This window comes from Bubalus bubalis, chromosome 5 (genome assembly GCF_019923935.1).
Source record: "Bubalus bubalis isolate 160015118507 breed Murrah chromosome 5, NDDB_SH_1, whole genome shotgun sequence".
In the NCBI taxonomy this organism is placed as follows: domain Eukaryota; kingdom Metazoa; phylum Chordata; class Mammalia; order Artiodactyla; family Bovidae; genus Bubalus; species Bubalus bubalis.
This window is the reverse complement of record NC_059161.1, coordinates 18989712-19005925: the sequence shown is the minus strand read 5'-3', so window position 1 is coordinate 19005925 and position 16214 is coordinate 18989712. Positions and strand designations below refer to the sequence as shown.

The 16214-nt window shown below is 37.3% G+C and overlaps 1 protein-coding gene across 1 annotated transcript in view; it reads left to right on the top strand.

The window, feature by feature from the left end:
- The window catches only part of XPR1 (xenotropic and polytropic retrovirus receptor 1), a 202593-nt gene extending 190069 nt beyond the window's left edge, over positions 1 to 12524 (top strand). Inside the window, exons 13-15 of the mRNA XM_006048596.4 lie at positions 2432 to 2571; positions 7219 to 7440; positions 10373 to 12524. Of these exons, the coding sequence (XP_006048658.1) occupies positions 2432 to 2571; positions 7219 to 7440; positions 10373 to 10433 (423 nt within the window). The 3' untranslated portion in view covers positions 10434 to 12524. The remainder of the gene's footprint in view (positions 1 to 2431; positions 2572 to 7218; positions 7441 to 10372) is intronic.
- The last annotated feature ends 3690 nt before the right edge of the window (positions 12525 to 16214 follow it).

Here is a 16214-nt window from a genome sequence, read left to right as displayed (position 1 = left end):
AAAATACTTGACTGAATGAGCAGTGCTGTGAAAGCACAAAGGAAAGAGGTGTGCCTGACTTTGCTTGGGTACATCAAGAAGGCTTTTCTTATCATTTATTTCAAGCAGTTTTCTTAAAGTTTCTATTTGATCTAAAAATACATGGATAATTACTTGAGAATCATTTGAGCACCTTATCTAAAAAAAGGATGAGAAGGACTGAATTAAAAAGTCAATAGACCAAAAGTATCTGTACAGATATTGAAAGAAATTAAACAATGAATTGGGAATCCTTATAAGTGAATTCTAACCCCAGCTCTCTCACTAATGAGCTACATAACTTTAGACAACCAGACTGCAGTGTATTCTGTAAGGTAGGATGTTACACTAGATTATCTCTTGATCCTTTCCCAATCCTAAAATTCTGTATGCAGAGGGGAGTATAAATTGGGCCACTGATATTTTATACTATGTCAAAATGTCATCAATACTTCAGAATTGAACTTCGAAAAGTGTGTGACTGTGTAATATGTAATTGGTGCTTAGGGAAGGCTGTTTTCAAGTGTGAGGATTGAATATAAATGACAGACTGAATATGATGAATGATATGTTAGGGTAACTTCATATAAACAAATGAAGGCAGAAAAGGAGATGTTCATTAACAGTGATTTTTAAGTCTCATTTGAAAAGAAAATTTTAAAAAGTAATATTAAGCACAAGTCAGACAGCAGACATGTGTTCAAGAAAAGATGGCCTTTTGTTCACCAAATGCATGTGGCTTTGCTCCTTGTACTGTCCTTGCCTTACTGAGAGATGTAATGCATTTCTATCTTATTATGATGATTGCTTTGATGAACTATTTATATCTTTACCTAAATGTTAATCTGTTCATCCTTTAAGTACTAACTTTTTTATTTCTGTGTAATAAAATTAGTTAGTAGAATCTTCCACTTTCTTTGTTATTACATATTTTTATGACCCATTTTTAGGGTCATAATATGCTTTTGTACGTTAGGCTTTACAAATATATAAGAAAAATGTCCTAGAAGATCACCATACCCCTCTCAGCTTTAAAAGGGCAAATATTGGAGTTAAATATATTGTGCTAAAAAAGGGAAGAAGCTATATGTGAAGTTCAGTGGGTGTTCATTTAACAATTAAGAACACAGCTATATGAACCTTAAACTAAGCTCCTTGGCATTAACAGTGCGTACTGTTGAGCACCATACCCAGGTCCAGGAAGCATTTACGTTATCTCCATGTTAAAATTTAACTTTTCTGTATCTCTTGACCTCAAGTTAAGTGTATTCCTCCCAAAAGACTTTTAATTTTTGGTAACATCAGCTCCCACATCCACATCAGTCAACTGTGGATCGGCTTGATTGGCTCTTAAAGACATACGAAATTGCAGCTTTTCATCAAGACACCTAATAATGATTTCACTGCATGTGGATTTATCCAAAAATTGCATTATTGCTGTATTGAATGGCTGGGGGAAGGGACAGAGAGATATGTTAATGTGTTTTAAAAAATCTTCATAAAATTAATCATAGTAAGCAGTGAATAATGTCTAAAATTGATTAATCAAGATATAGCAATATACACACATTATTTAGAAATCTGGAAGATAAATGCTCAAAATTTGAAGATGTTTGCCTCTAGAGAATAGGACAAGAAGAGGACTGCTGTTTCTTTTGTTTAGTAGCCTTCTAACATGACTGATATTCCTTTGCTGACATTCTTTTAATAAAATAAATGCTATGATTTAATACATAGCAGTTCTGGTTCCCATAAGATGTTGTAGCCTTTAAATACATATTTTAAAGAGCTGGATATCTTGAGATGAATAGAAAATCCGTGAATTATAGTTCCGGTCAGTTGGCAGTTTGTGTGCTTAAGGCTTTGTGTAACTAAAACGGAAAGAATTAGTTGAGTGCTTGTCTTCCCCATGTGGAAATGGGACATCCCTTAAATTTAATTGTTTGTGAAATCCAAGCTTCGTGTTATTTTCTGACATCAAAAAAGAAGGAAGAACTTTTTTCAAATGAAGGGTAAGGCAATTTGAGAATAAAAGCGCAAATAACAGAGTTAGTGAATCTAATTTGAACTATTGAGCCATTTGTGTATCACATACATTTTAGAATGTCATCTCAGTCAGCTTCAGGATCTCATCTGGTTTGTATTTCTAGGGTCTAGAAGAGAGCCTAGTATACAGTATGGTAACGAAGTATTAATATATTTGTTAAAGGATCACTGAAATTCAGTAAAACTTCATTTTGAAGATTGTCCTATCTATGAAAAAAAACTAAATTGGTCAAGTCTTTTAAAACATGTAACTCTTCTTTTACTCACACCTGTCAGTATGATATGTGACTCTTGTTTACTGTGCTAGGTATGCTTATTTGTAAGAAACACGATGGTCAATTTACTCAATTTGCTTATTATCCCTCAGGCCTACTATTACAGTGCCATCATAGAGGATGTGATCCTGCGCTTTGCTTGGACTATCCAGATCTCAATTACCTCCATGACTTCGTTGCCTCATTCTGGGGATATCATTGCTACTGTCTTTGCTCCCCTTGAGGTTTTCCGGTAAGCAGACTACTGTAAAGTTTATCAGAGATTTTTTTTTTTTAACCTAAGATGTTACTCAGTACTTATAAATTAGATTTTATTAAAAGCTTATACCTGAAAAGCTTAAAATTTCCAACTTTTCTCAGACTTCTCATCTGCCTCCGTGTTGGAAAATTCTGACTGAAGGACTAAGAGATTAATTCTTACAAAGTTATGCTGATGGTGACTTTTTTAGAAGCTTTTTTTAAGAATTGGACTCCATTTGAATATCCAAATGACTAATGAACATATGGAAATGTTCTTTACATGAATAGTCACCAGGGAAATGCAACTTAAACCTACTTTTGAGATACAGCTGCTCACCTGTAAATGCTAAAATGAAAACTACAGACACACCAAGTACTGATAAGGATATAGAACAATTGGAATTTACAAACACTGCAAGTAGGAGGAAACCAGTACAATAGCCACTTTGGAAAACTCTTTGTCAGTATCTACCAAAGCTGTGCATGAACTCTTGGGTATATAGCAAACACAAATGCTGACTTAAGGCCACCAAGATCCACATACAAGAATGTTCACAATAATATTATTTGCAGCAGACCAAAGTGGAGACTACCCAAGGGCTTAGCAATATTAGAGCAGATAGATAAATTGTGATATTTACACACATGCAAATCTATTTGGTAATGAGAACAAAAGACTAAATACAAAAACATGAATGAATCTCACAAGGCAAAGTATTGAGCAAAAGAAATTAGCCACAAAAGAGTATGTCCCTGTATGAGTTCAAATTTATGAAGTTCAAAAGCATGCTAAATTTATCTATGGTATTAGAAGTCAAAATAGAATTTGCCCTTGTGGGACAGTGAGTGGAAGTGGCACCAAGAAAACCTCGAGTGGGGAGTGCTAAGTCGATTCAGTCGTGTCCGACTCTGTGTGACCCCATAGATGGCAGCCCACCAGAGACTCCCCCGTCCCTGGGATTCTCCAGGCAAGAACACGAGTGGGTTGCCATTTCCTTCTCCAATGCATGAAAGTGAAAAGTGAAAGTGAAGTCGCTCAGTCATGTCCGACTCTTAGCGACCCCATGGACTGCAGCCCACCAGGCTCCTCCGTCCATGGGATTTTCCAGGCAAGAGTACTGGAGTGGGGTGCCATTGCCTTCTCCTGAGTGGGGAGTAAGGTGCAATAATGTTCTGTTTCTTGAAATGTGTGCTGATTACACAACGGGGGTTCAATTTGCTAAAATTCATTATGCTGTGCCCATCATACTTGTTCACTTCTCTGAATGTGTGTTTCACTTAATAAGTTTTTAAATTAAAAAAAATAATTGAGCTCCATTGGAAAGGTTGTGAGTAGAAACAGGGAGGTAAAAAGTCTTAGAACAGAAATTAGAATTAAAATCTTTTGAGAATCATATTTTGCAATTTAGCAACCTGGGTTATTTAGCCCACCTTCTCAGTGGAAACAATAAAAATGCCAGATAAAATGTTTTTTTAATCTTCCTAAAAACATCAGTGATCTGACATGATAGCCCAAACGCTTAAGTGAAGGTAGGTACCCCATAATAAGCAGAACACTAAAGCTGATTTTGCACTTAAGTCTTTTGCACTCAAACCAAAAGACTTTGAGATTCATCTGTGATAGCCAATTCAAATTTGTATGCACCTAATACATAGCTTGAAAATAGTAAAATGAAAGTTGACATTGCTAGAAAGTAAAAATAGATAAATTTATAATTTTAGAGGAAAATGTTAGCATACTTTTCTCAGTATAAACAAGTAATCAAGTAACAACTTCCCTGGTGCCTCAGTTGGTATAGACTCCACCTGCCAATGCAGAGGAGAAGACAGCGGCACCCCACTCCAGTACTCTTGCCTGGAAAATCCCATGGATGGAGGAGCCTGGTGGGCTGCAGTCCATGGGGTTGCTAAGAGTCGGACACGACTGAACGACTTCACTTTCACTTTTCACTTTCATGCATTGGAAAAGGAAATGGCAACCCACTCCAGTGTTCTTGCCTGGAGAATTCCAGGGATGGGGGAGCCTGGTGGGCTGCCGTCTATGAGGTTGCACAGAGTCGGACACGATTGAAGCGACTTAGCAGCAGCAGCAGCAGCCAATGCAGGAGACACGAGTTCGATCCCTGATCCAGGAAGATCCCATATGCCACGAAGCAACTAAACCTGTGCACTACAACTATTGAGCCTGTGCTCTAGAGCCTGCAGACCACAACTGCTGAGCCCACGTGCCACAATTACTGAAGCCTCTGAACCTTAGAGCCCGTGCTCTGCAACAGGAAAAGCCATAGCAACAAGAAGCCTGCATACCGCAACTAGAGAGTAGCCCCTGCTTGCCACAACTAGAGAAAAGCCCACACAGAAATGAAGACCCAGCACAGACAAAAATAAATAAGTAAAATTTTAAGAAAACAAGTGATCAATTAACCAACTTTACCTAATTGACTTATGTACAGCATTGCGTACAACCTAGCTACTAAATACAAATGCTTTTAAATACACATGGAACATTTACCAAAATTAACTATGTGTTGGGCTGTATAAAGGAAGTCTTAACAAATGTTAGAATAAAATCACAAAAAGATACCTGAAAATTCACAAACATTTAGAAATTTAGCAGCATATATATAAATAATCCATGGGTTGAAGTTGAAATTGCAATGGAAATTTTAAAATAATTCTGAATAGAAATGTCATTGAAATTCTCCATCACCACCACCTCCCCCATTCTCTTCTTTCTCTTTCTTGTATGCTGCTTTAATTTTTTTTCTAGTGAAAAAAAAAGAGGTAGCTCAATTTTTTATTCTTGATTTTTTCTTTTTAAAAAATTATTTGGTTAATAGAATCAGATGTTGTATCACCCATTTAAAGCAGAAGCAAAAAAGATCCTTTGAATATTTTTTCTTCCTGCAACTACTGCCCATTTTTGTGCTCTCTTTTACAGCAAAACTCTTCAAGAGATAACTTTACTTGCTATCTCTGCTCTCTGACTCCTTCCCCATTCTCCCTTTAATTCATCTCGTCCTTTTCCCCAGTACTCAAACTAAATTGCTTTTGTTAAAAATTAATAACAGTAGCAAACACTAATGTGTTATGTTCTATGTACCTGGCACTGTTCCAAGCACTTTACATGTACTAACTTAGTGAATCCTTACAACAGTCTTGTCAGGTAAGTACTGTTACTATCTCATTTACTGATGAAGCATAAGTTAAGTAAATCATCCAAGGCTGTTACACTTAGTAAGTAGCAGATCCCTGATCTGAATCTAGACAGTCTCCCAGAATCTGTGCTCTTAGATCATATTGCCTCTTTATCCTCTATCTGAATCCAGTGGTTCTTTTATCTGACTTTACTGCTCAGCAAAGCTCATTTGATTTCTCAGAAACTACTGTCTTCTGTCTCACGGTCTGTTCCATCTCGATTTGTTTACTGGTTCTTTTTCCTCTTCCCAAATTGTAAATGTTGGTGTGCTCTAAGGTTTGATCCTCTTTACTCCTCTCCTCCACTTATTCCTAAGCCCATGACTTGAAATTCTGTTCTTATGCTGTCTATAGTCCTAGTCTCTCCCTTGAACTGCAAACTCATATCCATCTAGCTACTGAAATTTCCTCTTGGGTTCCTAATGGCAACAGAAACAACTCAGATCTCTAGTAAATGGTGTCACCATTCACTGAAAACAAAAACCTGAGACCACCCACATCCCATGTCCAATAAGCCTCATCTTCATAAATAAATCCTGTCTGTCTGTGTCTCATCACCTCTGTTATCCCCACCTGAATCTAAGTCTCTGTCATCTCTTTCCTGGACTACTACAACATCTTCTAATTGATCTCCCTTCAGCTGTCTTTGATCTCTTCACAGTGCAGCAGATAGATTGATCTTAAATCACATTATTCTCCAGCTCAGAATTCCCTTGTTTTCTGTCACACTGGAAGTCTAAACTCTATACTGTAGCTTTTAAGGCTGTCTGTGGATCAGGCCCTTTTCTACCTCTCCATCGTCATCTCCTGCCCTTTTTACCTTCCTGTTCCATTCCAGCCCCACTGACATTGCTGTTATTTTAACACACCAAAGTCCTCTCCAGTGTGGGACCTTTTGTACTTGCTGTTTCCTTACCCCTTTTGCACTTGCTGTTACCTCTGCCTCGTACCCTTTTCTTTAGAATTTTACCTGACTTGCTTCCTTACATCACTCAGATTGCTAGATGTCATCTCCTCAAGTACCCTTGCCCTGCTTTATTTTCTTAAGAGTACATACTGTTAACTAATTGTTTATTTGCTTAATATCTGTCTCTGTTATTAGAAATTATACAGGCATAGGCTTTGTCTCTGTCACACTGTGGCTTTTCTTGTCATACTGTAGGTATTCAATAAATATTTGTTCAATAAAGTGAAAGAATGAGTACTCTGAACCTGTGTTCCATGAGTCCCTTTTCTTTGCCTATTCCATTTTTGTCCCCTTCCCCCCAACACACACACCACCTTTTTCTATTTTAATATTCTAGTCCTTAATTCCTTTGTGTGTGTGTGTGTGTTTATTTCCATGAGTGGAAAGTTGATGTACTTGGAGGTCTACAGGTGATAGCAGTAGTATATTCAAGTTTTATAAGTAACTCACCTACTCCTACCCCATTTTGCTAAGGCGATTTGTGTGGAACTTCTTCCGCCTGGAGAACGAACATCTGAATAACTGTGGTGAATTCCGTGCTGTGCGGGACATCTCTGTGGCCCCTCTGAATGCCGATGATCAGACGCTCCTAGAGCAGATGATGGACCAGGAAGATGGGGTACGGAACCGCCAGAAGAATCGGCCGTGGAAGTACAGCCAGAGCATATCCCTGCGCCGGCCTCGCCTCGCTTCTCAGTACGTATGGCTGCCACTTCTGTGAGATGAATTCCCTTCAGGTTTTAGTACTTGGTAACATTTAAGTTTGGAGAAGGAAATAGTATTGTTGCCTTGAGAAATCCGATGGACAGAGGAGCCTGGCAAGCTACAGTCCATGGGGTCACAAAAGACTCTGGACCTGACTTAGCGACTAAACAACAACATTTAAGTTAAGAAGCAGTCATGTTGAACCTGATGAAATTGCTGGTGTTCAGCCATTTTTCACAACCTATGTATAGAATGTCTTAATGGACACATAGTGTAAAATATTATTAGTATGTTAGTGTATTAATACCTACTGATTTGGCATTAAAAGTACACTGGGAAAAACTTATTGGAGAATATTTTATTTGACTCTTAAGTATATCTTGTATAAAAATCATTTTCAAGTTGTAAATTTTAAGAACCCTGGTTCTGCCACTTGACGTCTGTATCATCTTGGCCAAATCACTTAATTTCTCTATATTATTGCTCATCTGGAAATTGGGATTAGTATGGTCCTTGCTCAGAGGGTGGCTAAGTAGATTGTTTGTTATGACTTGGAATTTACACCAGTTTCCTCACAGAAAGAGCTCAATAAGTATAAACTATTATTATTTTTACTTTCTTAGTAAATACTACAGCAATATTTTTATCGGTCACTGACTTTGTATATTCCTAAAAGTTGTTTGGAGGATAGCTGTGTACCCTCTAAGTGTAGGGTATGTGTGGCCGCATTTGAAATTTAGAGACAGTAGATATCACAAAGGATTGGAATAAAAGAGGGGACAGGGCAGTTTTCTGAAGGATGAGTGTTTGAATAAGCTAGAGGCACAGTAAAGACATAAAGATGGAAATGAGGGATGGAAAGAAAAGCCATGTGACTAGAGCTCATAACAAATAGTAACAAAATTTAGCTGAATGAAGTATGATTGTAAAAGGCTGAAAGCTTTATCTTGTAGGCAGGAGGAAGTCACAGAGAATTTTTTCATAGACTGTTCTGAAAGTAATACATTCATAACTTTCAGTGGCACTGTGCAACATATATCGGGAAAGGGAAAACTGAAGGCTGGATCAACTAAAAGACCATTGCAGTATTCTTAAGTATGGAACATTAAAGACTTGGATTAGGGCGCTTACAGTAGGCCAAAAAAGAAAACGAGGAAACATTTTAAAGGAAGTTTAAAAAAAAAAAATAGAGATGGTAATAACCCACAAGGAGCAGAGAAGAAATTGCTTGAGCTTCAGATAGAATTTGTAAGTTCTCTGAAGAAGAGAAGGTCGAGAAAAGCAGAGCAAGGAACTGTCTTGGAGAACAAGCACAAGCAAGAGAAAAAAAAAAAAAAAAGAACAAACAAAAGGGGTAGGAAAGGAATGGTCAGGGAGGTCAGTAGGAGGAACGTCAAAACAAAGCATGATACTGTTACATAGAGCAGGAAGCAGAGTTTGAAGAAGCAAGAGGAGGGGATGTGGAGGCTGGTAGAGTTAGCAAGGTGAGGTCCACAAAGGACTGGAAGACAGTGCAATAGATGGTCATCCCACTGAGCTCCTAAATTTGAAAGTCGAATCCTCGCCAGTCACCAGCAGAGGGCAATCCAGACATACACTCTTTCTGCTTCAAAAACAAGGAAGCAGTAGATCTTTATGTTCAGCTTCAGATGTTCAGTGGAAAAACACCAGCTTATTAGATTGCCTCCAGGGGAAGACATTTAGAACAATGGAGCAGCTTTTGTGCAAAGGAAGAGAGCAGCAAATCTAAAATAAGATCTGAGACTGAATGCTAACTTTGAGACTCGTGCAACCATTTAACACATCCTTAACATTTTTAATGTCTATTTCTACCTCTGTCGAGTAATAATAATACCTACTTTACCTCATGGAGCTCATGAGTTGCAGAATATTTTGATGTTATCTAATACTCCATTTTTCATCCTGTGTAAGAATCTCTTTTATGGAATCCTGAATAGTTGATTATCTTATTTTGATTGACAGTCATCAGTGATAGTGAAGTTTATAACCATACAAGGCACCTGATTTTATTGTTGGCTAGTTACTGTGGTAGATAGCTTATGTTGAAATATGCTTCAGTATAACTTCAACCAGTTGATCCTGGTTGGGCTTTCTAACATGACTTAGTATTCTCTCTTATGTGTGCTGTGCATAGTCACTCAGTCGTGTCTGACTCTTTGTGACCCCATAGACTGTAGCCCACCAGGCTCCTCTGTCCATGGGGATTCTCCAAGCAAGAATACTAGAGTGAGTTGCCATGCCCTCTTCCAGGGGATCTTCCCAACCCAGGGATTGAACCCAGGTCTCCCGCATTGCAGGCAGATTCTTTACCGTCTGAGCCACCAGGGAATCCCCTCTTCTGTGTATACTTCATCAACTGTTTAAAGACAACTGTCATGTCTCTCCTTTAGTCTTAATCTACTGGCCAACTCTCCTAGTTTTTCATGTGTTCCTCAAATGATTTTTCTGTCATCCTCATCTTAATTCTTCATATTTGTTTAATGCTTTACTGATGCTTTTTATATCCGTTCTCTCACTTGATATTCGTACTGTCTCCATGAAGTGAAAGCAGTATTATGTAAAAAGGTATCATTATTCCTGCTTTACAGAGATGAAAATTGGCATCTCGGAGAGGTTAAAAAAATACATCATAAAATCCAAACCCCTGCATTGCACATTACACATGACCTACCATTGTTGCTTCCTTCCTCTGGTTACAACCTAGTTTCTTAGTGTTTTTCCAGTAATATCTGAAATTGAATACAAAGCTCTAGGAGCAGTCTATCTGGTGTAGTACATAGTGTCCATGACTGGTTATTATGTATTTTTAATGGTAGTAAGATTGAAAATGTACCTAATACTTTGGATGTGTTTGTATTTTAATAATGGACTAAGTATTTTTTTTTCCTTTCATTACCACTAGATCCAAGGCTCGTGACACTAAGGTATTGATAGAAGACACAGATGATGAAGCTAACACTTGAATCCTCTGAAGTCTAGATTAACATCCTTGGTTTTCCTACTCTACAATTCTTTCCTCGACCAACGCAACCTCTAGTACCTTTCCAGCCGAAAACAGGAGAAGACATATAACACGTTTTCCGAGCTCTTCCAGATCGGATCCTATGGACTCCAAACAAGCTCACTGTGTTTCTTTTCTTTTCTTCTCGTTTAATTTTCATTTTCTATTTTTAAAACAAATATTTACTTCATTTTGCCAATCAGAGGACATTTTAAGGAACAAAAACACAGTATCTTCTGGATTGTTTACAATCACAAGGACACAGATACCTACCAGGATGAAGAACAGGCATTGCAAGGACCCTCTGATGGGACGGTACCGAGATACCTCGGCTTCCGCTTGGCCCGGTTTTGACTGGTTGAAACCGGACATTGATTTTTAAATTTTTTGTCTGTTTATGTGGAGAATTTTGTCCTTTCCTTCATACCCAGCGCAAAAGCACTGGCCGCACTTGCAGGGAAAGTGCGACTTAGAGCAGGACCTTCATTCATGAAACTACTTTTTAATTTGATGTAACTTTTCTTATTTTGGGGAGGGTTGCTGGGTGGGTGGGAAATATGATGTATTTGTTACATATGGTTTTCTCATTATTTATGAAACTTAACCATAAAAGAATGATATAACTCCTGTACAATGAAGGTGGTAACAGTGAAGACAGGGGAAACTAATGTTGAACAGCATTTGAGGGTTTAGTCCACAATACCTCTTTCATGAGACGATTTGCACCTGTTTGACTTTTCCTTCCTTTCTTTTTAATTTTAAGCCAAAGTTTTATTACTGATGTTTTGAGTTGCTGCTGCTTCAGAATCCTGAGCATGTCTCCTGCAACAAAGCCTTCACACACGCCCACGCAACCAGTTGAAATTTATTGAAGAGGCCTGATACATTTTTTTAAGGAACAGATGTGGAATACATTTGCCCATATTCCAACCGTAACTGAAGTTACGCCTTATTAAGCTTCAACATGTAGGGTAATTGAAGTACAGCCTTTACCAGCTTGGGATTAGAAGGCACAGCTATTTCATAGACTCTCTGCACCCTCATTGGATAGTTTTTCTTCTGGGCCCACTTACTTTAGCCAGAAGTTGATCAAATTAAAAGTCTGTCTTGGGGAAACCATGCTTTTGAGAGCATAGAACAAGTTACCCTTCCTCTCTCACTTGACAGTGATGAAACAGAGATTGGCAGCCATTTCTCCCAGCAGTTTTAAAGGATGAACATTAGATTTCATGCCCTCCTATGACAGAAAAACTGCTAAAATTGGGGGGGGGCCTAAACTTGGTTATACACAAAAAGCATATTTCTTAGAAATTTCAGACTATAATGGTCTGTACACAATGCTCATTTTCACTTTCGTCTAATTTCTTTCCTATTTCCTAAGTCATCAGATAAGCCCAACAACCCTAAAGGATTTTTCTCCCTTGAATGTGATTGGCATTAAATTTAGCATTATCATTTACTTAGTATTAAAAGCATATGATTACTGCCCCTTAGTATACCCTTTTGTCATTAGCTCTTATGCCGTGCATCACAAGTCTTCACTCATCCCTGTCATAATTCCAGGAGATTAATTAAAATTCCTATTACTACCAAAATTCTACCAATTAACTAACATTTTCTTTTCAAAGGAGTTTTTTTCGTCTTTATTCTGTCAAGCTTCCAAAATTTGGTCCCTTCCTGAATTGAGACTTTTTTTCCCTGAAAAATCACTAGGCTCTGTGGCTTTTACAGCTTTTTTTGTTTTGCCAAGCATATTCCTTGGCCCAAAACTGAAGAAGAGAAATTTAATTTTTTTGTTTGTTTGTTTAAATAAAATGGATCGTTTCTAATAATCAGTGGTAACAATTTAGTGACCCTTAATAGATTAAAGGTTGCATTATTTATACTTGGGATTTTTTTTCTAACTACTCTGGTTTTGTACATTAAAACTATGGGGGAAATATCACTGGTCTGTCCAGAAGGAGCAGTAATTATTACTGAGTTACATAGAAAAGTCCAGTGGACCAGTCATTTCTTGTACAAATAAAATTGATGGTACTAATGTGTATCCAGAGCAATTTTACTTGTCAACTTCATTCTCTGTTAGTAAACCTATATAATGACACACTTAAAATCTTACAGTTGACTTCTGGTATTTTAATTCCCCAGTGTTTTTACTTTAGTGTGTCCTATGACCAGTTTGGTCTTTTTTCAACTATTACGATTCTTGACCCGGATCAGTATTACTTTTTCATAGATAATGCATTGTTCGAATATATTCTTTTTCTGCTGTTGGTCCTATCAGAATAGTTTGTTCAGGAATGATAAGGCTTAGGTAACTTTCAGCTAACTTTGACAGATGCTTAAACATGTTTTTAAACACAACAGCTTTATGTTCCTCCTGAAGCTCTAAAGAGAAAAGAAGGCTTTTCCTCATCAAGAGGAAACAGTTTGGAAGACAGAATATACAATTTTTTCCTCCAGAAAAGGCAATGTGCATTTTTCTCACCTAACTTTTATATGTTCTAGTTGTGAATGCTGTGTCCTACCTAAAATTTTACTGGACCATCTTGTACACTGAAGCTCTCTATAGAACTCCTAGGAAATGAACATTACAGAGTTATTTTAAAGGAGCAGCACTCTAACCAAAGGAAAAACGTCATCTGATTTTAGGTTTAGGAAGTCTAGTTTTATTTTATTTGAGAATCACTCAATTGATGGTATCAGTTAAAATACCCCCAAATGAAAGAAAGTATTTTTTAAAAAGGATAAAATTTCTTTTTCATTTTGTGATAATATGGAAAGCATTGATGTGTGTAGAGAAAGTAAAAGACAAAAGCGGCTTATTTTCTATGCACAAATATGCACCTCTAATTAAGGCTGCCTATACCATTAAAATGGATTAATTAAGGATTTCATACTATACAGAGAGACATTAAAATGATCACACATTGTCATCATTAATTGAGTTATAATAGTTATTTTTAAGATTGGAAAGAGGTTGGAAACCTATGTGCAACTTTCTTTTTCAGCATCAGCCCTTTTTCTCCTTAAAAAAGCTGCTTCATTTCAGATACAGAAGCAGTGTTGTGGGAGGAGAATGCCAATCACCCCAGCAGTAGCATGTGTGAACCCTTAGAGAAGGAAAATGGAGCCCAGCCCCTCGGATCTGTGACATCCCAGTATTCCAACATGAGAGTTTGAAGATTTTAACTGAGATTTCGCTAGAAGTAACTTGTTGGTATACGATATCCTTCTACCATGGTTTGACCAAAGCATATTCATGATAACTAGAGAAAGCAATTCATGCTTTCTTAGCTAAGGCAAGTTAAGAATAGGAGAAAATAGCCTATTATTGAGTGTACAGGCATTGATTAACAGACATTTAGTTGAAGAGAAATAAGGTAATTGTGGAGGTAGCAGAGAAGAGCAAGAGGAAGTTGGACCTTGGCAGCAGAAGCCGGGCAGTGAGGAAAGGAGGTGAGCTTGACCACATGGAGGTGATGCTGCCTTTTGCAGTCTTTCCTTTGGGCAGTTATACTGCTGGTAGACACCGGCCTGTTTTGCTACCCTCTTTCTCCACTACTTTCCTTTACTCGGGAAATAGTTCTTTATGCCCAAATGCAATTTTCTTAGCAATGTCTAGAAAAAAATGTTTAGTCTAAGGAAAGGAATTTAGAAAATAACTATCCATGGTGTTATTTTATTCAAATATTTAGGATTCTCTGATGTGATTGCACTTTATTTGGTAAATGAATTTCAGATTATTTTCTGTAATAGTTTGCATGAAATCTTTTAGTTCTTAAGAAATAAGAGCTGTACAGCATATTGAAATTTTAAAAATTAAGGTGGCTTCTCAGATTGAAAAAAGTTACATTGACTCTAAGGCTTTCTCAACTACAAAATCACGGAACTTTTAACACATCTAATTTTAAAAGCCAATAATAGATATGATCTCTGTCACTAAGTTAAGACAATAAAAGTTCTAGAACTTCAGGAAAAGTTAAGAGAAGTAAATCAAATTTTTGAGCTTAATTCATTCCTTTTTATGATGCATCTGGCTTATTTCTTGCTTTTGATGATTAGCTGAAGCAAGGAAAGGTTAAAGAGATTTTACAAATTGCTTAAACACATACATTTCTGCATTTCAGGTATCAATCTTGATAGCAAATCTTAAACGCTAACTTTCTGCATTATATTTTCAGTCTATACAATGTCAGCACAGAGGTAATGTGGTCTAGAGTTTATTATATTAGATGGTAAGAAATTTGTGCTGATAAACACTACAAACCAGTAATTTACCCAGTGTTAAAGCCACACCACTCACCAAATATGAAGACTTCAAAGAAGTTTGGAGCTTAATTTAAATGATATGAGAAGTTTGCCTGGGGAATTGAGAGGAGCCTGCTGATTGGAATGGTTCATCATGCCTTTCTAATATGAATTGGCAAAACTGTGATATTGAGTTGCCCCTTTAAAAACAACCTTCCGGAATGTATTTGCTTGCTTACTATGGAGTATAGTGGTTATCACATTGGCCTAACACTTTGAACACACTTACTACAGAAGAGGAAGTCAGAGGGACAAGATGAGTTTCCCTGAAGAGAAGCAAATCATTATACTGCTTTTCATCTAAAGTATGTTTCCTTATAGCAGACCTTTAGTTTATTTTATTACTAAAGCAAAGCCACCTTCAGTTTCTTTTGTTTGTTTTATTTTATGCCATCAACCTAAGGAGGACAATCAAATAACCAACTGTTGGCCTTGGATTCAGTGTGTCTGCTAATTACACCATCTCATCTTATATACCTTCAGCCCCATTACTTGACTAAACGTCCACCATATTACCTTAGTTCTTCCTATGCCCTTCCGTCTGTACCACCACAAAACAGAGGGAAGACTTAACTACCAGAAAGATGTGAACTTCTAAGAAAGAGCAAGGATTTCATCTCACTCTCCTTTTATCACTATCTCTGAAGTCCCTCCCCACAATTCGCTGATGGTCCATGCTGCAACACTAGCATGGTGGAAATCAGGAGAAAGGTGGTGGGGAATCCCGAAGGAGTAACTGATAGTGACATTGTCATTCTTTTGAACTATAAAATTGTGAGCCACTCACACTTGCAGAAAGAGCAGAACTCTTAAGCTTTATCACATTGTGAAGATTAATATCTTACTGTTTTCCAGATTAGCACAGAAGCTTGTATCAGTGAAGAGTATTTAGGAGGGCAATAGGGTGTAAAATGTACCTGTCTTTTTGAACCCGCTCCCTCTTACTCATGTTTCCTTCACCCCACCCCACCCCACCACATTGTGTTGGTCAGGTGATACTATTCTATGAAACTGAGCTATAGTTGTCAAAAGTAACCATGGAATGTGATTAGTCCTCTGTGGGTGCTTCTTTCCCTCCTTTTTCTCCCTTGCTTTCTTTCTTACTCCCTCCACTCTGGTAAATGGAAAAGGTGATGTCAAAGAATTGATGCTTGCTTGGACTCATGTTGTATCTGTGACTATGCTATTAACTGTCTCCTTTTTCCTTCTTACATGGGTAGAATTCTTATGAAGTGTGGCGTTCCCTTCTTGAAAGTAGGTTTAATGCACAATGTGGTACTGTTTTATAGTTTCTAGATGGTTGTATAAAGCAAAAAGTTAATGTGGTTATGTGTTTTTAAAAGAAAATAAGTGATTGGTTAAAAAAAAAAAACTGTTCTTTTTTCATTATTACAAGCTTTCTCTGTTTTCCAACAGTTTACTGACTCCTTTG